This window comes from Oncorhynchus mykiss, chromosome 20, assembly GCF_057628025.1.
Source record: "Oncorhynchus mykiss isolate SJ-2025 chromosome 20, ASM5762802v1, whole genome shotgun sequence".
Lineage (NCBI taxonomy): Eukaryota > Metazoa > Chordata > Actinopteri > Salmoniformes > Salmonidae > Oncorhynchus > Oncorhynchus mykiss.
The window spans coordinates 9,991,103-10,016,095 of record NC_143041.1 but is presented as its reverse complement, the minus strand read 5'-3'; the positions used below and the strand labels follow the sequence as shown (position 1 = coordinate 10,016,095).

General features: G+C 41.4%; 1 protein-coding gene across 1 annotated transcript in view; it reads left to right on the top strand.

The window, feature by feature from the left end:
* mrtfba (myocardin related transcription factor Ba) overlaps positions 1-24,993 on the top strand; it is a 43,945-nt gene that overhangs the window by 5,052 nt on the left and 13,900 nt on the right. The window contains exons 2-12 of the mRNA XM_021576115.3: positions 2,517-2,591; positions 11,926-12,166; positions 16,537-16,602; positions 16,703-16,758; positions 16,856-17,093; positions 17,329-17,513; positions 18,403-18,543; positions 18,846-19,096; positions 21,439-22,546; positions 22,712-22,864; positions 23,048-23,188. Coding sequence (XP_021431790.2) covers positions 12,013-12,166; positions 16,537-16,602; positions 16,703-16,758; positions 16,856-17,093; positions 17,329-17,513; positions 18,403-18,543; positions 18,846-19,096; positions 21,439-22,546; positions 22,712-22,864; positions 23,048-23,188 — 2,493 coding nt within the window. The 5' untranslated portion in view covers positions 2,517-2,591; positions 11,926-12,012. The remainder of the gene's footprint in view (positions 1-2,516; positions 2,592-11,925; positions 12,167-16,536; positions 16,603-16,702; positions 16,759-16,855; positions 17,094-17,328; positions 17,514-18,402; positions 18,544-18,845; positions 19,097-21,438; positions 22,547-22,711; positions 22,865-23,047; positions 23,189-24,993) is intronic.

The window sequence follows — 24,993 nt, the reverse complement described above, 5'->3', positions numbered from 1 at the left end:
TGAATAACTCACCACAGGTTAATTTGAAGGGTGGGCTTGAAAGGATGCACGTAACTCTGCAAAGTTTGGTTGCATTGGAGAGTCTGTCTTAAATAATTTTCCACACACAGTCTGTGCCTGTATTTAGTTGTCATGATAGTGAGGGTTGAGAATCGTGGTTGCAAAGGGCATCAGTGTCTTAGCACGATTTGCCAAGGAAGGACACACTCGGCGCAGGCCAAAACAGAAATCTGGCAGTGGCTTCTGATTTTAAATTCAATTTTCACAGAACCTCTTGTTCAGATATTGGTAAGTGGACTGGAGGCAGGGCATGAAGGGATAATGAATCCAGTTGTGTCATCCGTCTCGGGAAAGTACCTGTGTAATTGTGTACCCAACTCCATCAGATGCTTCGCAATCTCACATTTGACATTGTCCGTAAACTTGAGTTCATTTGCACACAAAAAATCATAATGATTGGAGTACCTGTGTGTTGTCCTTGTTAATGCAGACAGAGAAGAGCTCCAACTTAATCAATTTTGTCCCGCACATTGAATATAGTTGTGGAGAGTCCCTGTAATCCTAGCTTCAGATCATTTAGGCGAGAAAAAACATCACCCAGATAGGCCAGTCGTGTGAGAAACTTGTCATCATGCAAGCCGTCAGACAAGTGAAACTTATGGTCAGAAAAGACCTTTAAGCTCATCTCTCAATTTAAAAAAAAAACATGTCAATACTTTGCCCCTTGATAACCAGTGAACTTCTGTATGTTGTAAAAGTGTTACATGGTCGCTGCCCATATCATTGCATAGTGCAGAAAATACATGAGTTCAGGTGCTTTGCTTAATAAAGTTAACCATTTTCAAAGTAGTGTCCAAAACGTCTTTCAAGCTGTCAGGCATTCCCTTGGCAGCAAGAGCCTCTCGGTGGATGCTGCAGTGTACCCAAGTGGCGTTGGGAGCAACTGCTTGCACACGTGTTACCACTCCACTATGTCTCCCTGTCATGGCTTTTGCGCCATCAGTACAGATACCAACACATCTTGACCACCAAAGTCCATTTGACATCACAAAGATGTCCAGTACTTTAAACATATCCTCCTCTGGTTTTCAGTGGTTTGCAGAAGAGGATGTCTTCCTTAATTTACCCCCCCCCCCCCCCATAAATGTAACAGACATATACCAGGAGCTGTGCCAGGCCTGCCACATCTGTTGACTCATCCAGCTGTAATGCATAGATTTCACTGCCTTGTATGCGATGCAGGAATTGTTTCAAAACATCTAATGCCATGTCACTGATGCGTTGTGAAACAGTGTTTGATGAAGTCATGGCCTGCATACTGTGTTGTGTGATGTGCATCTTAGTGGCCTTTTATTGTCCCCTGCACAAGGTGCACCTGTGTAAGGATCATGCTGTTTAACCAGCTTCTTGATATGCCACACCTGTCAGGTGGATGGATTATCTTGGCAAAGGAGAAATGCTCAGTAACACAACATTTAAGAGAAATAAGCTTTTTGTGCATATGGAACATTTCTGTGATCTTTTATTTCAGCTCATGAAACATGGGACCAACACTTTACATGTTATCTATTTTTGTTCTCCTTTTTTGAAGGTTGTACTGATTATGATGAGCTAATGCTAAGCCATTTGCTGTCTGTGTGGAGTTATGTTTGTTAACATCATTCAATGCATTCTGTGTGTCACGTAAATGTCTGTCAGACACACAATGTTTATAGCAAAACGAGGAGAAGGGATGGTTCACTCGCCTTTCAAGTAAACTTCCGTTAGTGAGTGATGGTAGATTACGCACTCCCTTCAACATGCATACTGCAAATAGACCCAACTCATCTTGTTTAGTTGACGCAGAAAAACTAACATGGTGGCACGCACAAAAACTAACATGGTGGCACGCACAAACTACCCACTGTGGGATTACTTTTGACTTTTAGAAAGTATTTTACTCAATTATTTCAATATACTGGTTAGCTCACCCATGATGTGATGAATTGTACGTAGTATTTGATATTAGCTAACTCATATTATGGTTTCTATCAGCCGATTTGTTGGCTATATATGACCGCTAGTGTTAGCTGACTCTTTACTCAGTTAGCATTAGGACTATTGTAGCCTACATTTTCAGATTTGGATGAGTATTGTGTTATGCTACTTCTGTGACTGTCTGAACATTGCATCGATAATAAACTGTTCACATTGAGGACATAATATTGTAAAGACTGTGTAAAATGTTTCTGTGAAATAAGTGTGGCCAGCTCAAATGCTGACTGTTGTGTCAATTGTAACTACACGTTCTAATCACACTGGTTTGAGTCTACGCTGCAGGGACCGCTGTGTTCATATGCGTTAATGATTTTCTGATCTGATACAAATCTTACAAAGGTTGGTGGTCAAGGTCTTTGACATTCAAATTTGCACAAAATGCTTTCTTTGTTCTGATAGCGCATTAATTATATTTTGTAGCGCATTAATTATAGTTTGTAGTAGAATGTCATTTTAAATCGTCTGTCTTCTGTTCCCAGGTCTGTCTCCATGGCTTAGTGTGCTGTAGCATTTGGACCCAGGCAGAAGTCTCTCTTCATCTTCTCCTAGCGGTGGTAAGGAATGGCATTATGAGAACGTTTCCATACCAAATGGTACTATATCGACAACCTTTTACATTTTTATTAAGACTCCTATTAGGCTATATAAACACATTTTGGCCAACATTCAGTTGTCTAGTAACAGGTAGGCTTTTTACTAAAAATTAACAATCCATGGTAGAAAAGGTACCTACACCATTCAAACAGAAAGATTAGGCTGCATCAACCTACATTTAATTTTATTTTTTTAACCTTTATTTAACTAGGCAAGTCAGTTAAGAACAAATTCTTATTTTTCAATGACTGCCTAGGAACAGTGAGTTGGTTCCAATGATATTAGGCCTAAGTCTGATATTTAGGGCCAAGTACTTAAATCTGGAAGATAGGAATCTGGTGTCTTAAATTTCACCTGAACTCCTTTTTCCTTTATTAAGAGCTGAATCTGAGACTCAACAGCCTCTTTTGAAATGTCCTCTTTTAGAAACTCAGAACCAGCTGTGGCGGGCTGCACTCCCCTCACTAGGGCACAACACTAGAACTTTCAGACTCATGTTGTGTAGAACAGACTAGGGCTGTTGCAGTGACCGTATTACCGCCACACCAGCAGTCATGATCACAGTAAAATTCCACATGACCATTGAGTCACGGTAATCTCTTATACACTCTGGACATGCGTTGATAGTAGCCAACTTGCTAACGACCATCAGGTCGCTAATGGCTTGGTACTCAGTGCTCTATTGTCCCTCTAACCACTCTGACATTAGTGTAAATGCAATGAAAAATCACGTCAAACACTTAAGCCTGATACTGTTTCGCAGTTAACACTCACCTCACTGTGATTGATCAATTTGAAGAAGTTCAACAACATTTTTATTTCACTTTTATTTAACCAGGTAGGCCAGTTGAGAACAAGTTCTCATTTACAACTGCGACCTGGAGAAGATATAGCAAAGCAGTGTGACAAAACAACAACAGAGTTACACATAAACAAACACACAGTCAATAACACAATAGAAAAATCTATGTACAATGTGTGCAAATGTAGAGGAGTAGGGAGGTAAGGCAACATGGTTGTTGTGGATGTTGTTTCACAGCCTAACACAATGAAATGGACCCTGCTTTCTGAGGTGATGATTAATTCATAACACCCAGACGCATAAGCTCTAATACTCATAGTCCTATACAGTGCAGACTCCAGCCACCCTTGTCCCCCCCCCCTTCACACCACTGCCACTATCTGTTGTCATCTATGCATAGTCACTTTAATTAACTCTACCTACATGTACGTACTACCTCAACTAACCGGTGCCCCTGCACATTGACTCTGTACCGGCTCCCCCTGTATGTTATTTTTTTACTGCTCCTCTTTAATTACTTGCTACCTTTTATCTCTTATTCTTATCTGTATTTTTTGAAACTGCACTGTCGGTTAGGGGCTCGTAAGTAAGCATTTCACTGTAAGGTCTACTACGTCTCTATTCGGCGCAAGCGACTAATAAAATTTGATTTGCATTCAAAGTATTCAGACCCCTTGACTTTTCCACATTTTGTTGTTTAACAACTTTATTCTACACTTGATTAAATAAGTTGTTTTCCTCATCAGTCTACACACAACCTCATAATGACAAAGCAAAAAAAGTTTTTTAGAAATGTTTGCAAATTTATTACAAATTAGAAACAGATACCTGAAAGGGCTCAAATTCTAAATCCAATAGCTAAATTATCCATGGTATGACCATCTAAACAATTTTGTCTTTTTCTTGACTGACCGCCTGACAAAGTCATGACTGCCACATCCCTAGAACACACACAACTTAGTAAGGGATCATGTCATGTGGAGTTGGGGATCATGTCAGCTCTATTCATTAAATCTCGAATGGGTTTTCTGCTATGTTCAGAAACTTGCACCCTCTTCAGCGTAACCCTAATATCACAGTCGGTCTCCAGCCCATCTTTCCTCTACCAGACAGACTGACGTTATTGTTCTAACCTGGGTCTAGTCTCCAGTGACATACGTTGAATACAAAGAGCCTCAAGATAAAGTAACATTTAATTTGAACTGTTTTTAAACTGGCTCATGTGGTGGGCTCGACTACCTCTGTTTGGCTGAGGAGAGGTGGAAGACGAGTGCTGACTGACCAGGTTATAGAAATTGCTTGCCTCTTGAAATGTGAATATTTGTGTGTTTAGATGTACTTGTGTTGACACTTTGGTCAGTACATGTGATCTGAAATAAAGACTGCTGTAGATTGACAGTCATGTGAACCAATGCATAGAGGGGTTGATAGCTGCTTGGTTACTCATCGACGTCTGTAGTATCTAGTGTCCCCACTGTCACCAGTTTTTCTTCTTGGAAAAGAAAACATAACCATAGATACTGATAATGGATATTTGTCTCTTGAGGCACACTAAAGTCAGCCATGGCAGAACAGTGGTTGTCTTCTGTATTTGTGTGTGGGTGAGACTGCTGGGTCTCTTAGCAACAGTGGTCATTTAAGGAGTGGCTGCTCTCAAATCACTGTCTTCTGGACCATGTAAGATAATGTTTATTATCCCACAGATGTAACAGTTAAGTTATTGAAACGATTGGACCACAGCAACGGAAAGGCAACAAACATCCCTCTCTTCGTTCATTACTATGTGGAGAATCAACATTCCTCAAGGGATTCACAGAAAATCCCTGATATGGTCTTAAGTATTGTATTCTGAAGTTGGTTACAGGTTTTTACATTTAAAAAAAAATGTGGTTGTTGTGAACATAAGTTATGAAGTGTGTGAGTCCATGTACAGCCATATACCTAGATGCTTTTAAAATCTTTGTCCTTTAAGTTGGTACATTGGTTGGAATGTTGGTGCTGTTTCTGAGTCCAGAGGTGAAGCAAAGTAAGAACAGAGCTGCATGGTGCAATGCCAATACCAACATGTCAGGATTGTGCCCCTTAGCCCTAGATGGATGTGGTTTGAATGGCTGAACGGAGCTGATGGTGGGACCCGGAACCATCATCATAAACCGGTTATTCGGAACTATAGTTGCCAAACTGTTTGATTTTTTTTCTTTCCCTTAACACTAGAACTGCCTGGCCTTTCAGCCTATAGGTACCCGCTAGAGAACGTTGCTGGGCATCCCATTTATCATATGCATCAGATCAGTGGTGTGAAATACTACCTAAGTAGTTTTTGGGGGTATCTGTACATTACTATTTTTGACAACTTTTACTTCATTTACATTCCAAAAAAAAAAGTACTTTTTACTCCAGACACCCAACAGTACTTGTTACATTTTGAATGCTTAGCAGGACAGGAAAATGGTCCAATTAATACACTTATCAAGAGAACATCCCTGGTCATCCCTATTGGCAGACTCGCTAAACACATGTGTTGTTTGTAAATTAGTGTTGGAGTGTGCCCCTGGCTATCCTAAATAAAAATTTTAAAAAATTATGCCCTCAAGTTTGCTTAATATAAGGAATGTGAAATGGTTTATACTTTTACTTTACAACCTCTTAAGGATCGTACCCCCCTTTTTTATAATTTCACCTAAAATGACACGCCCAACTCTAACTGCCTGTAACTCAGGACATGTATATTGTTGATACCATTTGAAAGGAAACACTTTGAAGTTTGTGGAAATGTGAAATTCATGTAGGAGAATATAACACATTAAATCTGGTAAAAGATAATACAAAGTAACTTTTCTATTTATTTTTTGTTCCTTTGAAATGCAAAAGGACCATTATATGACTTAGGAGTCTAGCCACAATATTTTGGCCAATAGATGGCAGCAGTGTGTGTGTGCAACATTTTAGACTGAGCCAATGAACCATTCATTGCATTACTGTTCAAAATGTTGTATCAAGTCTGCCCAAATGTGCCTAATTTGGTTTATTTATACATTTTAAAGTACATAACTGTGCATGGCATTCTTTCACTGTAATACCTACTGTAAATTGGAGAGTGTAGTTCAATTAGCAAGAACGTCAGCTTTCTGCCCGTATAATACATGTCTATGTCCTGGAAAGTTTGCTGTTACAACTGTCATGCTAATCACATTAGCTCAACTGTCCCGGTATAGAGACACTGATCCTGTATATTTGAGCAGTTACATTTAATTTGGATTCTTAAGTATATTTAAAACCAAATACTTTTAGACTTTCACTCAAGTAGTATTTCACTGGGTGACTTTTACTTGTCATTACTCAAGTATAACAATTGGGTACTTTTTCCACCACTGCATCAGATGCATATCAACCCGCAAGGTGTGCAAACATAAGCACCAACGCTTGATAAATAGTGCATAAACTATTAGAAATAATTAATTGCATGAAGAAATATTTGTGCAAATGTATAATTAAATAACAATAGTGTTTAGATAGTCAAGGATATGTTTTGTATAATTCTACAAACGGCTCCCGAGTAGCGCTGCAGTCTAAGGCACTGCATCTCAGTGCTAGAGGTGGCACTGCAGACCCTGGTTCTATCCCAGGCTGTATCACAACCGGCTGTGATGGAGAGTCCCATAGGGCGGCGCACAATTTGGCCCAGCGTCGTCCGAGTTAGGGGAGGCCGGGTAGGCCATCATTGTAAATAAGAATTTGTTCTTAACTGACTTGTCTAGTTAATTACATTTTTTTTTTTAAGTCCTAGAAACAAGTAGGCCTATAGCCTGTTTTTGTTTCCCTTACAATAATAATGTAATCCATTTAATCAACTTTATTTGTTGATTTGATTCATTATACGTTCCACTTACAGCTTATTTTGACAAAATAGAAAGGAAAATATGAATAATTAAACCAGCCAGGTGCACAGGTGAAATTATTTCCATATTCCAAAACAAAAGCACCAGTACATGAACAATTTTAAAGGATGAATTGCATAAAAAAAATTAGTGGAAATATATTCATAAGTCATTTATTTTATCTGTGCCCGTATATACGCATGCCTTTAACTTCTTATGGCTGCAATCCCGTTAACGGGATGATATGACAACAGCCAGTGAAAGTGCAGGGCGCCAAATTCAAAACAACAGAAATCTCATAATAAAAATTCCTCAAACATACATGTATTTTATATCGTTTTAAAGGTCATCTTGGTGTTAATCCCAGCACAGTGTCCGACTCAAATATGCTTTACAGCGAAAGCACCACAAACGATTATGTTAGGTCACCACCAAGCCACAGAATAAACACAGCCATTTTTCCAGCCAAAGATAGGAGTCAAAAAGCACAAATGGAGAGAAAATTCATCACTAACCTTTGATCTTCATCAATGACACTCATAGGACTTCATGTTACACTATATGTATGTTTTGTTTGATAAGTTCATATTTATATAAAAAAAATCTGAGTTTACATTGGCGTGTTACGTTCACTAGTTCCAAAAACATCCAGTGATTTTGAATAGCCTCATTGATTCAACAGAAATACTCATCATAAATGTAGATGATAATACAAGTTATAGACATGGAATTATAGATATACCTCTCCTTAATGCAACCGCTGTGTCAGATAAAAAAAAAAACTTTACGGAAAAAGCTAACAATGCAATCTGAGACGGCGCTCAGAAAAATAATCAAATTAGCCTCCATGTTGGAGTCAACAGAAACCAGAAATTTACATGATAAGTATTCCCTTACCTTTGATCTTCTTCAGAATGCACTCCCAGGAATCCTAGTTCCACAATTAATGTTTGATTTGTTCGATAATATCCGTTATTTATTTCCAAGTAGCTACTTTTGTTAGCGCGTTAGGTATACAAATCCAAACGCTCGTGCATTACTTTGGACAAAATCTTCAAAAAGTTATATTACAGGTCGAAGAAACATTTCAAACTAAGTATAGAATCAATCATTAGGATGTTTTTATCATAAATCTTCAATAAAGTTCCAACCGGAGAATTCCTTCCTAGAGGAGCAGGTCGATATCATGTGGAATGCGCGTGACCAGGAAATGATTCATTCAGCTCTTATTCAGTCCCACAACACAGTAGAAGCCTCATTCAAGTTGCTAAAGACGGTTGAAATCTAGTGGAAGCCCTAGAAAGTGCAACTTCATTCATATCCCACTGTGAATTCAATAGGGCCTGGGTTGAAATTCAACCAACCTCAGATTTCTCACTTCCTGTTTTGATTTCTTCTCAGGTTTTTGCCTGCCATATGAGTTCTGTTATACTCACAGACATCATTCAAACAGTTTTAGAAACTTCAGAGTATTTTATATCCAATAATAATATGCATATATTAGCAACTGAGACTGAGGAGCAGGCCGTTTACTCTGGGCACCTTTCATCCAAGCTACTCAATACTGCCCCTGCAGCCATAAGAAGTTAAGCATGAATCAATCTGGTCTTCTCTTTATACTTCGGGTCCACAGTCAGCACACAGCTTCGGGGCTTTGTGTGAGCAAGCCCCACAAACAAATAGTTTGCACTGCACACAGTTTTCATTGCCCTTGTTTCGTGTGCACCTGCCGCAGGTGTCTCATCTCTGAAGCGGCTGAGTGTCATGGTCTCTCAGAATTGTCCACCCCATACCTATCAGACCAAAAAGACTCCACATCCACACTGAATGTCACACACTCGTCACTCTTTTCTACCCAAATTGTGCCATCCCTCCCAGACTCCTGTCTCTTGGCAGTTGGGATCACCGTCTCCGTTGGCTCTGTTCTGGTTTCTCTGCAGCAAGGCTCGAAGTCAACATCAGAGTACGACGAAGACTCTTCATCAGCGAAGTCGATTTTGAGCTCAATCGCCAATCCAACTCTTGCTATTTTCTGTAGCATTTACAATGCTGTCAGTGCGTCCATTTGTTTTGGTTCGGCTTGCCATTGTGAACTACACACTGTATGCTGTACTAAGTGTCTGATTTGCCTCTGCAAGGGGCAATGATATACCATTTCCAGTCTTTTCATAATAAAATAATTAGACCGCCCACAATTCTTCATTACACTGTTCTAAATTCAATCATCCTATTCACTCTTATCATTCAGATCAATCAATCACCCTCCAGTTCATTGAAGTAACATGCACCATTGCGTTTCTATCGCCTGTTCAGCCATTGACGACCGAATAGCATATTTACATTTTAAGTGTGTTACTAGTGTTTGCGTAGTAGCCAGATCAATGCTGCTGCGCGAGTGGTCGTGCTGAATGCATGGATATTCTTGGGAAAAGTGAAATTTGGAAATCAAGCTGCACCTCTTAATTTTGAGCTCTTTCTGATACTATATAGGAATCAACATGTTTTACCTGCATGTGACTCGGAAGGAGGATTTTATAAAGTTTTGCTCCTTTCCCTGCATCTCTCTATTACAGATGAGGCACCCATCTATTCATATACAATTTGTTAACTGATAGGCCTAATATAGTCACTCATCAGATTGTCAATTTAATATTGTCTATGGGCTAACTCTTGTGTGTGAAAATGTGTACTTATGATGAGCCGGCAGTGCAGGCTGACTGGCATCGTTTTCCTACTGCCTACTGCAACACAGCATGTTTTACTTTCCCTTACAATACATTTGATTAGTAATAGTTATAGTAAATATAACTTCCATAACAGCTTCTTTTTACAAAGTAAAACATAAGAGAATGGTATCAACTAGAGGTTGACCGATTAATCGGAATGGCCGATTTCAAGTTTTCATAACAATCGGAAATCGGTATTTTTGGGCGCCGATTTTGTATTTTTATAAATAATAATAATAATAAATACATTTTTTTATATATTTTTATTTAACTAGGCAAGTCAGTTAAGAACACATTCTTATTTCAAATGACGGCCTAGGAACGGTGGGTTAACTGCTTTGTTCAGGGGCAGAACGACAGATTTTCACCTTGTCAGCTCGGGGATCCAATCTTGCAACCTTACAGTTAACTAGTCCAACGCAATAACAACCTGCCTCTCTCTCGTTGCACTCCACAAGGAGACTGCCTGTTACGCGAATGCAGTAAGCCAAGGTAAGTTGCTAGCTAGCTTTAAACTTATCTTATAAAAAAACAATCAATCATCACTAGTTAACTACACATGGTTGATGATATTACTAGATATTATCTAGCGTGTCCTGCATTGCATATAATCTGACTGAGCATACAAGTATCTGATTGAGCGGTGGTAGGCAGAAGCAGGCACGTAAACATTAATTCAAACAGCACTTTCGTGTGTTTTGCCAGCAGCTTTTCGTTGTGCGTCAAGCATTGCGCTGTTTATGACTTCAAGCCTATCAACTCCCGAGATGAGGCTGTTGTAACCGAAGTGAAATGGCTAGCTAGTTAGCGTGCGCTAATAGTGTTTCAAACGTCACTCGCTCTGAGCCTTCTAGTAGTTGTTCCCCTTGCTCTGCATGGGTAACGCTGCTTCGATGGTGGCTGTTGTCGTTGTGTTGCTAGTTCGAGCCCAGGGAGGAAATAGGAGAGGGACGGAAGCTATACTGTTACACTGGCAATACTAAAGTGCCTATAAGAACATCCAATAGTCAAAGGTTAATGAAATACAAATGGTATAGAGGGAAATAGTCCTATAATTCCTATAACTACAACCTAAAACTTCTTACCTGGGAATATTGAAGACTCATGTTAAAAGGAACCACCATGTTCTGAGCAAGGAACTTACTCATTACACTATTGTCTTTCTAAATTAAATCAACCTCTTTACCTTCATCATTCAGTTAGGCCAAATTTAAATGTGAATTAAGTTGCACAATTATCATCCATTCATCCGTTTGTCATTCAGTGAGGAGAGCGAGAGACTCATTAGCGCCTGGCTGGGTACCAACATCCTCTAGCACATTGTCATGGGGGGGTTACGTTGGGAATAGGTGTGAACTGGTAAAAAGGCTCAATACTTTTCTGTTTGTGATTTCAAAATTCAGACATGAGCAGTGTAAAATACAAACATTTAGGAAGTCATGGAAGGAGCAGGGCAGATGTTGTTTTTTTTTCAGTGTCCTATGGCGGTTCTAGTGTTTTCATTCCCACTGTTTCAAACCACCATCAGTTAGGCAACTCTGGACACGATTCATTCATCTTATTGACTGGGCTTCTTTCTTATAACGGTTGGTTAAAACGTGTGTGCGTGTGTGTCTGTGTGTGTGTGAATAAAATACCCATCAATACCTCCTAAATGAATAATACGGTTAGAAGTCTTCCAGGTGGTTGGTTCTGTATTCCACACCACCACTCCCAGTAGGGAGTTTAGAAGAACACTCTTGTCCCAGGGCATGTTGTAACATTCTTTACTCATTTATAAGTGTAAAAGTTGATTTAGCCTTTCAACACATCCCTGTTCTGTTCTTTGTGTCTTGTAAAAAAACAGATGGGGGGGGAAAAAAATATCCTATTCTCTCTTCCCATGCAGAGATCATCGTGACATCACACCGGGACGGTAACTGCCCCTGCTGGTTACTAGGAAGCCCCCTGATTTCCTCCCCCCCCCCCCGTGGAGATGGAGCCCCAGGGGCTGCCCAGAGCAGAGGGGGATTATGAAATGTTGGGTCTGCTGGTGCCCAGTCCCCAGAGTGAGGCGGTCACCCATGAGCTGGAGGAGCTGACCCTACAGCCCAGCAACAACCTGCCTCCCCTCAACGAACGCAAGAACGGTGAGTGGGGAGGAGAAACAAGCACACACTATGGTGATCGTCAAATTGATTGTCCTTTTCTCATACATAATGATCATTTTGTTTTGCTCCACTGTGATAGATGTGGTTGATTGGTTCCTCACTTGAGCAGTGAGATGCTTGAAAATACCTTCTAACTCAAAGCCTGGAAGATGGAACTCCAGTGAACCTGCCATAATCATGTTTATAGTGTCTTTACAACTGTGATTGGTTTTTTACCCCTTAACACTTGTATATGGGTTAAAAATAGCAGATGTAGGTACTGATAAGTGTATAAATTGGAACCCTCCAGCTCAGTAACATGCTATATATTACGTCATAGCTCAGGCTCTGCACTTCACAGCGTTTTATGGGTTTTGACTGCCAGCCGTCCTGAACTTGAGCACTGCATGCGACAAGAGGTTGACCCCCTCCCTCCCCCAATTGGGTAACTTTGCTATTTTTTGGGTAGTCGGAGTGAGGTAAATGGAGGACTTTATGTATTTTAAAAGATGAGACGGTGAGGATTATAATATTTACCAAAGAATGGAGTTTCGCTGAGCAACTATCATCTTTACTGCCCTTGAGACCGGTATGTACTTCCAAAAAATGTCTAAATAAGTTGCATGCAACTGAAAGAGAGAAATGCCTTTGCTGGAAAAAATCAGGTGTTATTTGAGATGCAGAAGAGGTGGATTTGGCTCATGTGAATTTAGTCTAAGTAATGACTATAGTTGCTCAGCAAAACCCCATTCCTTGGTAAGTACCAAATGTATTTTGACATTAAGCTTGAAATGCTGGTGAATGGTACATTTAATGGCTGCTTCCTAGGCTTAAAGGAGAATCTCCATATTCAACGTTTCATGTAAACCCAGATTCTGATTCATCAATAACACATCCCATGCACTTCAGACGTTGTACTGTTGGATGTTGAATCACGGGGGAGTGGTGAAAGTGTCAAGCATGTCAGACTCCTTGGAATCCTAGTCTGAATCTCTCACCCTCTGAGCTGACCGGGACTGTGGTCACTGAGCCGACCCACAGCTGAGGAAACACTGCTTAGTGTGTGTGTGTGTGTCTCTCTCTCTAACTCTCTCTCTTTCTGTGTGTGTGTTAGGGCTGGGAATTGCCAGGAACTGCAGGAATACGATATTATCACGATAGTTAGACTACTGTTCAAAAGTTTGGGGTCACTTAGAGATTTCCTTGTTTTGAAAGAAAAGCAAAAAAAATGTTTGGCCATTTTTTTTTTTTTAAATAACAATAAAATTTATCAGAAATAGTGTTGACATTGTTAATGTTGTAAATGACTTGTAGCTGTAAACTGCTGATTTTAAAAATATATTTTTTAAATGGAATATCTACAGAGGCCCATTATCAGCAACCATCACTCCTGTGTTCCAATGGCACGTTGTGTTAGCTAATCTAAGTTTATCATTTTAAAAGGCTAATTGAGCATTAGAAAACCCTTTTGCAATTGTTAGCACAGCTGAAAACCTGCCGTTCTGATTTAAAGAAGCAATTAAACTGGCCTTTAGACTAGTTGAGTATCTGGAGCATCAGCATTTGTGGGTTTGATTACAGGCTCAACATGGCTAGAAACAAAGAGCTTTCTACTGAAACTCGTCAGTCTATTCTTGTTCTGAGAAATGAAGGCTATTGAAGATCTGGCACAACGATGTGTACTACTCCCTTCACAGGACAGCGCAAACTGGCCCTAACCAGAATAGAAAGAGGAGTGGGAGGCCCCGGTGCACAACTGAGCAAGAGGACAAGTACAATAGTGTCTAGTTTGAGAAACAGACTCCTCACAAGTCCTCAACTGGCAGCTTCATTAAATAGTACCCGCAAAACACCAGTCTCAACGTCAACAGTGAAAAGTCACGTTTAGTGTGTGTATTTACATCGAATGTGTCGTCAAATTGAATGAGACGGAATTCACGACAAGCGGTTCACAAAATGTTTCGTCTTAGGCTACAAAAATGGATTTTATCGAACAAAAGACCTTTCATTGTGTAACAATGAGCATTGGGATTGCAAACAGAGGAAGATCGTCAAAGGTAAACAATTTATTTTATTGCAATTTGGGATTTTGTTACGCCTGTGCTGGTTGAAATAGTTTTTTTTATGGGGCTCTGTCCTCAGATAATCGCATCGTATTCTTTCGCAGTAAATCCTTTTTAAAATCTGACAACGCAGTTGGATTAGCAAGATTCTAGGCTTTCGAAACATGAGACACTTGTGTTTTCATGAATGTTTAATATGACTATGTAGCGATCACCGTATTGTCGAATTTAATCCCGCTAACGGGTTCGGTGCGCAGAGGTTAAATCACCCATTTGGCGAAGAAGGCTATGATTCAATGATAAATTAACAGGCACCGCATCGATTATATGCAACGCAGGACAAGCTAGATGGTTGACACACATGGTTGACAATATTACTAGTTTAACTAGTGATTGTTAAATGTGATTTGTTTTTTTATAAGATATGTTTAATGCTAGCTAGCACCTTGGCTCCTTGCTGCACTCGCATAACAGGTAGTCAGCCTTCCACGCAGTCTCCTCGTGGAGTGCAATGTAATCGGCCATAATCGTGTACAAAAATGCTGATTACCGATTTGTATATGAACTTGAAATCGGCCCTAAATAATTGGTCGACCTTTAATTCAATCTATTGAATTTACCACACTCAATGACTCCCTAGGAACAATGTTCAGGGGCAGAACGACAGATTTGGCATCTCTGGGATTTGAACTTGCAACCTTCCGGTTACTAGTCCAATGCTCTAACCACTAGGCTACCCTGCCGCCCCAATGAAGTTGTAGAAACATCTCAAGCATGATCAATGGAAACAGGATGCACCTGAGCTCAATGTGGAGTCATAGCAAAGGTTCTGAGTACATGTAAAATAGTCAATTCTGTTTTTCATTATGGGGTTTTGCGTGTAGGTTGAGTTTTTTTTTTATTTATTTTTTATTTTTTACCATTTTTAGAATAAGGCTGTAACAAAATGTGAAAGTTAAGGGGTCTGAATACTTTCTGAATGCACTGTATATATTTTCTGTATTTTTATATTGTATTCTAGAGGGCACATTTAGAAAAGAGAGACCTAGGTATCTTTGTCTATCCTGTCAAAATATTAAAATACTGTCAATGATTTCTTTGAAGTTTTTCAATAAATATTCATATTTGTAGCTACTTTTTAAGTTAATACCTGCAATCAACTTGTGCATATGTTAGGAGATTGAGCAGACTGTATTCTTCATTCCACCTGTCACATTACTTTACAGTAAGAAGCTTATCTCAGATGAGCCAGTCACATGTTTTTTGTAAATAGCACAACGGGAGAAAGCGACCTGGTGAGTCCGTAGCGTTCTATGTCTATCGGCGAATCTCTGTTGTGCTGTGCACATGAGGTGATGTTACACTTGTATGCAGTTCACTACTAGATGTTTGCCATCAGATAGCCTATAATGTCTATAAAGCTCTGGATGAGTTATTTCTTCCCTGTGCTTCCTACTGGCGTTTTTCTCCCATGCTTTTCTGAAGAGCAGCACATCATAACTTTGTTCATTTGCACAATTTCTGTCATTCACTTTCGCATGTAAATGTTCACACTCACCGAAAATGACATTTGGTAGCTATTGGCTATGCTTGTATAACTTTATGATCTGTATTTTGCTGTGTTTGCAATTTAGTTTATGTTCGTTTTCACTCGTTAGCATTTAGCTGACAGCGTGTACGTGATCTCGCTATTAGTATGCTAATTTTTGTAGCTTTCTGGTACTAGAGGCCCAATGGGCTTTTCTTGTGTGCTATGCCGGTAATACCATAAATCCCGGGATGAGAGAAGGACGGTATGAAAATCTAGATACCGCCCAAACCTAGTAATCAAGTACATTTAGGCTAGCTGATTTAGCTGTTTGAAATCTTGATTTAGCTGTTTGAAATCTTGTTTTGCCTGTTTTAGCTATTTGAGATAAATCACAATTCCCCCTGATATTTGTTCCTGTACAATTTTCAAATGCTTTTGATTATTGAAATGAGTTTGTGCCGGATTTGATTAGCCTTGGCTGCAGCCAAAAATAACAAAGAATGCAATGGTATTAAGTAATGAAATTATTGTTCAGAAAAGGGATTCAAGTGAATCCAACCAGGCTTGTTAACCACTGCTGGTGGTAAAGGAAGTGAGTTGTGGTGGCCGTGGGAGTCCAAACTCTGCTGGTCTGTGTGTCTAGCGTTCTAACAGAACCACATCCTCTTGTGAAAGCCTCAGTTACTCATGATGACTTCAGACCCGCAGATGCAGGCAGATTCTGGTTGTGTTTACTGAAGTGTCTACATTTCTCTCTCGCCCCCCTCCCCCAACAGTCCTTCAGCTGAGGCTACAGCAGAGACGCACCCGTGAGCAGCTGGTAGACCAGGGCATCATGCCTCGTGAGTATGGGCACTGCCACTTTATGTAGTCATAATTGAGTTATGTGTTCGCGTTAGAGGTGTCTGTTGAGAAGCTGACAATGTGTTTCTCCCCATGCAGCTCTAAAGAGCCCAGCGGCATTTCATGAGCAGATACGCAGCCTGGAGAGAGCCAGGGTAAGAGCTCAGCCTTGCAAATACATTCCCCAATATATTCCATGTTCTTGTATGGACATTTCTTGAAAATGCCCTGTCCCCGTTTTCCCTTTCCCAGACTGAAAACTTCCTGAAACACAAGATCCGCAGCCGACCAGAGAGATCTGAACTGGTCAGAATGCACATCCTTAAGGAGACTGGGGCAGAGCCCTCCCTGCAGGCCACCCAGATGAAGCTGAAGAGGGCCAGGCTGGCTGACGACCTGAATGAGAAGCTGGCCCAGCGCCCCGGCCCCATGGAACTGGTAGAAAAGAACATTCTGCCTGTAGAACCCAGCGTCAAGGAGGCCATCATTGGTAAGGCCTGGTAGAGAGAGAGAAAGTGATATGGAGCCGTATCAGGAGTGAGTGTAGGAGTGCTGAATTAGGATCAGGTTTGTTTTTTAGATCATAATAAATACGATTAGATGGGCAGCCTGAACCTGCCTAAATCACAGAATTCTGAGGCCTGTTCACCTTTACCCCTTTCTAAACTTGATGTGGACCTTTTGGTTAATGTGCTGTGTTAATGTTGAATGTGTTGGTCCCTCAGTAAACTACCCCAAAGCGCTGGACACGTACGGGTTTGATGAGGACAGCGGGGACGCCCTGTCTCCAGAGCAGCCAGCCAGCCATGAGTCCAAGGTCTCCACACCCTCCCCTGGGGAACCTCGGGCCCTGGAGGCCCCCTGCCCACCACCGCTGCCCACAATCACCAACAACCACACAATCCTACAGGTAGGACATGGGAGGTTCTTTATCCACTTGAATTTCCTTTTGAAGGACAATACATATGCTTCATTATACCTAGAGTTGCAAAGAGAAGGTATATTACTTGAAACTTTCAGAGTTTACCAGTAAAATACTTGAATTTTGGTAGCTTTCAAGTTTTGGGGGGGAATTTTATAAGATTAATACCATTGGTGTTTTAATATGAGGGGTTCAGCATGAAATATATTGTATATTTCTTTACAGTTATTTATTTTACAATGTCAATATGTCTTTTATCAATGTTTTGCCACCAAACTGGTGGCAGTTGTGAAAAAAGTTAATAGTTGAAAGACATTCAGTTAATTGAAAATGATGTTGATTTTAGATGATTTTTTTCATTACTTAGGCTATTTTGTCTTGAACAATATGGTCTATCCACTAGAGCAGTGTTTCCCAGCTCCAGTCCTCGGCTACCCTCCAAAAGTACACATTTGTTGTAGCCGTGGACAAGCACACCTGATTCAACTTGTCAATAAATCATCAAGCTCACAATGAGTTGAATCAGGTGAGTTTCTCGGGCTACAACAAAAATGTGTGCTGATGGGGGTACTTGAGGACTGGAGTAGGGAAACCTGGACTAGAAACTCATGGACAATATGGACACAAATGTATAAAAAATGAGTGTTTATATGAATACATTTATTTTTTAAAGTTATCTAAGTATAAATGACCAAAGTAACTTTGGTAAATTACCAGTAGCTTTGCAACCCTAATCATACCTCACATTCTTTATCTACCCCTGAATGATTGTAAAAATGTAAGTAAATGTTCAGAGAAATGCAAATTATTAACAAGAAACTTAGTTATGTAAGTTATATGCTTAGAGTTATGACTGAAATCTGTTCTTCTGTCCCAGCCCTTTCCTGTTGTCACCCAGGCAACGGCAGACTTCCTCAAAGCTCTCTCCACCCAAGAGCTGCCAGTCAGTCGCCCAGCACCCGCGTCTCAGCCTATCATCACTGTCGTTCCTTCAAAGCCAGGGCCCACCCTAGTGAAAGTAAGCAGACACATTGTTCTGTCAACTGTTTGGGAAAGTATACTTTCTAAACATTAAACTTCACATTGAAACAAAAGCTCAGTCTTTTGAACTAGCGTTGAATCCAAATCACTGAATAAATAAATGTAAATGTGTCTTTCTGTGCTAAAATCTGGATTGTCATCTTTCAGTCATAGAAAAAAAAACAGTACTTGAGTCACTTCTAAACACTGTTCATTAAAACAAGTCTGTAAGGCAGACTGACTAGTTTTCAATCATGTGCAACTTCTTTATCTTGATGTTTCTCTTCTCTCATCCCACAGCAGAGCCAGCCCAAACAGCCGGGAGAGAGGAATCGCAGTAAGAAGGGCAAGGACCCAAAGCCCCGGGTCAAGAAGTTAAAGTACCACCAGTATGTCCCCCCAGACCAGAAACAGGAGGCCAGCGATGCCCCCATGGACTCATCCTACGCCAAGATCCTCCACCAGCAGCAACTCTTCCTCCAGCTGCAGATCCTCAACCAACAGCAGCAGCAGCACTACAACTACCACACCATCCTCCCAGCACCCTTAAAGTAGGATATTACTGTCATATCAGGGCAAAAGAAGTAACACTCCTGGGGTCAAATCGAAACTTCCACTTAAGTCCGATCTCCACTTTGTCAGTGGGAGACTAAGTGAAAATGTGATTTAATTTAGCATTTGCCCCAGAGGCTCAACAGACCTGAAATTCCGAGATCCGACCCGAGCGGGTCCGGCCTCGCTGGTGTGCGTGCTATGACACTGCTTGTAACTTAAAGGAAAATTCCACCTAAACTATATTTTGATATTTTTCTTTAGTCCATTGTTGACATAGTCAATGTTTTGTTTGTCAGCAATCAAGATACTGTATGTAACTTTCAAAATACAGAAATCATCCCTGTATGAGGCATTTAGCATCATGTGATGCTGTGTTTTACATCATATGGTGGTGATTTCTGTATTTTGAAAGTGAAGTATAACTATACGAAATCTGTGTCAAATTATATCCAGCTCAGGGCTCCAGCTATGTATTTGGTTTTCTAAATTGCTAGCAAAGTTTTCTAGATTTCAAGATGAACCTTGGTTACAGCAGAGACATTCATTCCCCTCTTGGATCAAGATCCTGGTTGCCTAAATTGTTTTGGGCATAATTATTTTTGAAATAGCGCCGCTGTGTATATACTTTATACCCCAGTAGGGTACAAAAACAGTATGACGGTATGAAAATCTGGATACTGCCCAACACTAGGTCCGGGTCCTAAATTCAGACTTTTGTCTCGGGTCTGGTCTGATATAATTGTGTGTGAAGTGATTAGAACTGTGCAAGCTTGTTATTTGTGTCAGCCAATTGCAACTCAATAAAATGTATAGATCATGTCCATTTGAAACTGGTTCTGGCTGCTCACCTCACATGCCCCTGCTGCTGAGGGGAGAGGGAGAATGCGAGTGATAGGAGCCTTGGTATAGGCCAGTGGTTCCCTTCCCTTTTCACTTACTGTACCACCAACTGTATTTTGCTCTGCCCGGAGTACCCCTAAAGTAACCCCCTCGTGCATTTTACCAGTAAGCCTATGGTCTCATGAGTCCTGGTTGGGAACCACTGGTCTAGGCTACTGTTGATTGCGAAGATGGAGGCCTTTTTCTTTTGAAGTAAAACTAAAGTTAGGAGAAGAAGTATGGTGAAAAGAGGCCAAGGGGGAATGTCCTCAGTGACAAGTTCTAATATTATAGTGGACAAAGATGAGAAGAACGTTGGCACGGCCAGGTGGACTGTGTGCAACTCGCTATTCAGGTTTCATGTCATTTTCTAACTTTTATTTACTGTATTTTTCATTTGTTTGATCATCATTATTGTTGTTTATTATTGTCGGCCAATTTAAGAATCTAAACCAGCTGTTTTAAAAATAATTTACACCAGTTCACTTAAAATAATGGAGACATAAAATACCTGATTTACTTCTTATCCCTTGCACAAATAGCTTACAGCTGTGTCCGTTGATACAATGTTTCAAGTTCATTGCAGACAGGCCACGCGTAGCCAATGTGAGGTGGACATTTATGGCTATAAAGTTTTGAATATGCTACACATAAAAATGCAACGAATAGTTAAACAAATGTTATAGGCAGTTAAGGACACTTAACTGTGCATTATTTGCCCAATATCACTTGTTTATTGATTGCGCTGGCAGCACCCAGTCGGAGGTTTCTTCCTCCCTCTCTTTCTACTCTCGGATCTGAACGGATCTCTCGGATCCAACCCAGCACGGGTCTGTTTTTCCACGGGCCTTTTCGTAACGCTTCAGACTGTACTTCGTTATTTAAAAATATATATATTTAAGCATATCGGGTCGGGTGGGAAAGTCATGGATCCATTTCAGAACGAGTCCAACTATTTGGACCTGTGAAGACCTCTAATTTCCCCTTACTAGGTTAATAACCTCTGTCATTACGTCAATCTGTCTACCTGTTGTTCAAACAAAGGTTTACACGAGAATATTATGTTAGCTGGAAAGCACCTAAAAAGCAAACCAACTGTTGTTTCCAATGGCCTGAATGACAAACTGACAATTAGCTAGTTTCCAATAACAAATCCGCTATAATGATATTAATAACCTGCAGGATGTTCTTTTGGCCTTTTCTATAATTTCCCTGTTAGTCGGAGTTGATCCAAGGTCAGTTATTGTTGGAACTCTGCATTGTTCTATTGACTGATTGTGTACTAAGATGCAGGGCAGAGGAGGCTCCTAATATATATTGCTAACACATTTCCCTTCTCTCTCCACCCCTCTTTCCCCCACATTTCCCCTCTCCCTCCTTCGCCATATCTCACTCCACCCTCTTTACACTCCCTTTTCCTCTTGTTTCTCTCTCCATTCACTTCCCTCTCCTCCTCCAGACCTGTAGCTGAGGGTCAGAACAGCGGTGTGAGCGGCCTGCCAACCTCTATAGTGCTGTCCCTGCCTCCTGCCCCCCATGTCACTGTCCCTCCTCCCACCCCTGTCCGTCCCAACAACAGCCTATCCAACCGCAAGCCTGGCCAACTGCCTCCTAACCTGGAGGACATGAAGGTGGCCGAGTTGAAACTGGAGCTGAAATTGCGAAGCCTCCCTGTCTCAGGGACCAAGACTGATCTCATCGAGAGGCTGAAGCCCTACCAGGAGAGTCCAAGCACCCCGGCCCCTACCACAGTCCCAAACCCCGGCCCTAAAACCCTCCCCTCAGTTCCCATAGAGGTTGGCTCATCCCCTGCACTTCTACCTGCCCACCAGGTGGCACCAGAGAGCATGAGCGCCACAGCCCCAGTGTCCCCAATCCCCACAGACCTCGCCACCTTCAGAGACGACGGAGGGATGCCCAGGGTATCCAAGCTCCTTTGCGACCCCCAGAGGGTGAGCCTCTGTCGGACAGGCGCGGGGATGTCCCACCTTGGCCTGGGTGTTGTCCCGGAGGAGAAGGACCGGCGGCTCCATGAGAAGGAACGTCAGATTGAGGAGCTGATGAGGAAGCTGGAGCAGGAGCAGATGCTGGTGGAGGAGCTCAAGATGCAGCTGGGGGTAGAGAAGAAGACCCAGCCCCTCCAGGGATCCTCAGACCCCGTCCCCATGATCCAGACCTTCAACGCAGTCAAAATGGAAGGCAGGGTCCTTCCTAACTGCTCAGCCATGATTAACTCAACCCTGGCCCCCCAGACTCTCCCCACTGTGGTGAAGGTAGAGGATGTCATTTGTAACTCCAGACCCCATTCCCAGCCTAATCCGGCCCCCAGTCTGCCCCAGTTTTTCATCAGCCACCAGGGGAGAGTGTCTCAGGTTCTAGGCCAGCCTGTTTCCCAGACCCTACTCACGGCCCAGGATGGCTCTACTCAGATCCTCCTTCCTGTCCTCCAGGCTACGTTGTCAAATCAGGCCTCAGGTCTGATGCAAGCCTCCATCTCCCAGCTGCATACCACCAAGATGGAGACAGCCTCCACTCAGCAGATAACTAATCACAACCACATTTTGCAGGTGATTTCAAGTTACATAGATGCACATCTTAAATCAGGTTACAGACCAGTTAACTAGGCGTAAGACCCCTAGACTTAGCGAGTGCAGTGATATTAGCAGGCTAGTTAATTGGTTTCTTAACACTACGATCCTGTATTTTTACCCCCTTCTGTGTCTTTTCTACAGACTGTTACAGTTTGTAACGGCTCTGGGATGGTGGAGAACCAGACTATGCCCGACATGCCTCCCCAGTGTTTCCTGAGCAGCTCCCCAGATAACAGGCTCTCTCCCCGTGGGGCTTCACCCAGCCACAACCTTTCCAATGGGCCTGTTAACAAGGTACGCTTTCTCTATTTATTATTTGGAAAACATCATACTCTATCCTAAATGTGATGCAAAATACATATTGCAAACCTGCCTTTCTCTCTCAAATCCTTTCAAATCTTACATTCGGTATATGAGTTCTTATTACAGACCAGGTAGGTTGTGTTAAATGTTTTCCTCTTCTCTCAATTCCTCCAGTCCCCCTCTCCATCCCAGCCCACCTTCATCCTCCACCCCTCCTCCCTCGTTACCCAGCCCCCCAAGACCAGGGAGCCCCCTCGCTACGAGGATGCAGTTAAACAGACCCGCAACCTGCAGCAGGCCAACAACCTCACACAGGTGAACACTAGGGTTGATTGGCATTTACCAAGATTTACTGCCAAAACCACTCCCTTTTCCCGGCATAAATAACTGCGAGAAACCGGTAAATTAGAATCAAATTTGTATGAACAGCATGACGTTTAATTATATGCAATGTCTACATCTGAGTTCTCTATGGCCTTCTCTCTGGTCAATGCATGATGAATCATCAATGCTTAGGTTGGGGACAGACAGCCCATCTAAGTATAGTCCTATCATCTCATCGTGGTAACATTCTATTGTGACAGGTAGACCTACATTTGCTGGAGCATAGCCTGTGCTACAGTAATATAAAGGCCGAATGAGCATCTAATTTACACATCGCCATCTGTCTTTCGGGGGTCAACTTATTATTTTATTTGTATATAAGATTATAATTTTTTATTTTATTGCAGCTGCAGACTTTTAAAACAGGTCTAAGGCACTGCATTTCAGTGCAAAAGGTGTCAGTACAGACCCTGGTTTGATTCATGCCAGCAGCATACCACCCTGCATTCTACTGCTGGCTTGCTTCTGAAGCTAAGCAGGGTTGGTCCTGGTCGGTCCCTAGATGGGAGACCAGATGCTGCTGGAAGTGGTGTTGGAGGGCCAGTAGGAGGCACCCTTTCCTCTGGTCTAAAAATATATATGATTGGGGACATTGCCCGGTGTAGGGTGCCGTCTTTCGGATGGGATGTTAAACGGATGTCCTGACTCTCTGTGGTCACTAAAGATCCCATGGCACTTATCATAAGAGTAGGGGTGTTAACCCCGGTGTCCTGGCATACCATCATGGTCACTTAATCATCCCCAGTTTACAATTGGCTCATTCATCTCCCCTGTAACTATTCCCCAGGTTGTTGCTGTAAATGAGAATGTCTTCTCAGTCAACTTACCTGGTAAAATAGGGGTAAAATAAAAAAGGGGTTATGGTTTGGACGGGGTAGGCCGTCATTGTAAATAAGAATTTGTTCTTAACTGACTTGCCTAGTTCAATAAAGGTTAAATTAAAAAATTTAATAGAAATATTAATTCCTTAAAACCTGTTATGGCTGCTGTCCCTGTACAGGGACCAACATCAGGGGAAATTTCAGAGTGACAACTAAAAATACAATTTCGTAACATTAAACATTATTGAAAATGCAAGTGTCTTACACCCTTCAAAAGATTAGAATCTTGGTAATCAAACTACGTTTTCCAATTTAAAATAGCTATTACAGAGAACAAATCCCATGCTTTTGTTTAAGAAGAGCAATCAACAACAAACATTTTCTGCCATGACAGTTTTTACACATTTACATCTGAAGGTAAAATTATGAGTTACATTCTGATATCTTGCTCTTATTTCTCTTCCTGAGTATCCCATTGATCAAATGAAGTGCCGTTTTTCTTTGATAAAATCCATTTTTATAGCCTAAATCTAAACATTTTGTAAACTATTTGTGCAGTGAATTCCATCTCTATCATTTTTTTACGGAGCATTCAGCTTGATTCGCCCCTGTAAACAATAGTTTACATAGTCATGGTGGGTGTCAGTGCATTCCTCTGGATGTTTGCAACGCAGTCAAACAACGTTGTTTTTTTTTTGCGGGGAGAATTGATTTGAAGACAACGATAAATGACTACCTGACGCACCAATAATTTTAGCGAAGCTTCATTGATTGACTATATTTCTGCCCAATGACCACTGATCTTCTTGAAATCTAGCTGGGTAGATAGCCAATGAGCTGAGGTAAACGCCAGTATGTAATGGTTTGGGGTTGGACCACAATTCCTTGGCTGTAATCGCACGTGCAGGGAACTCC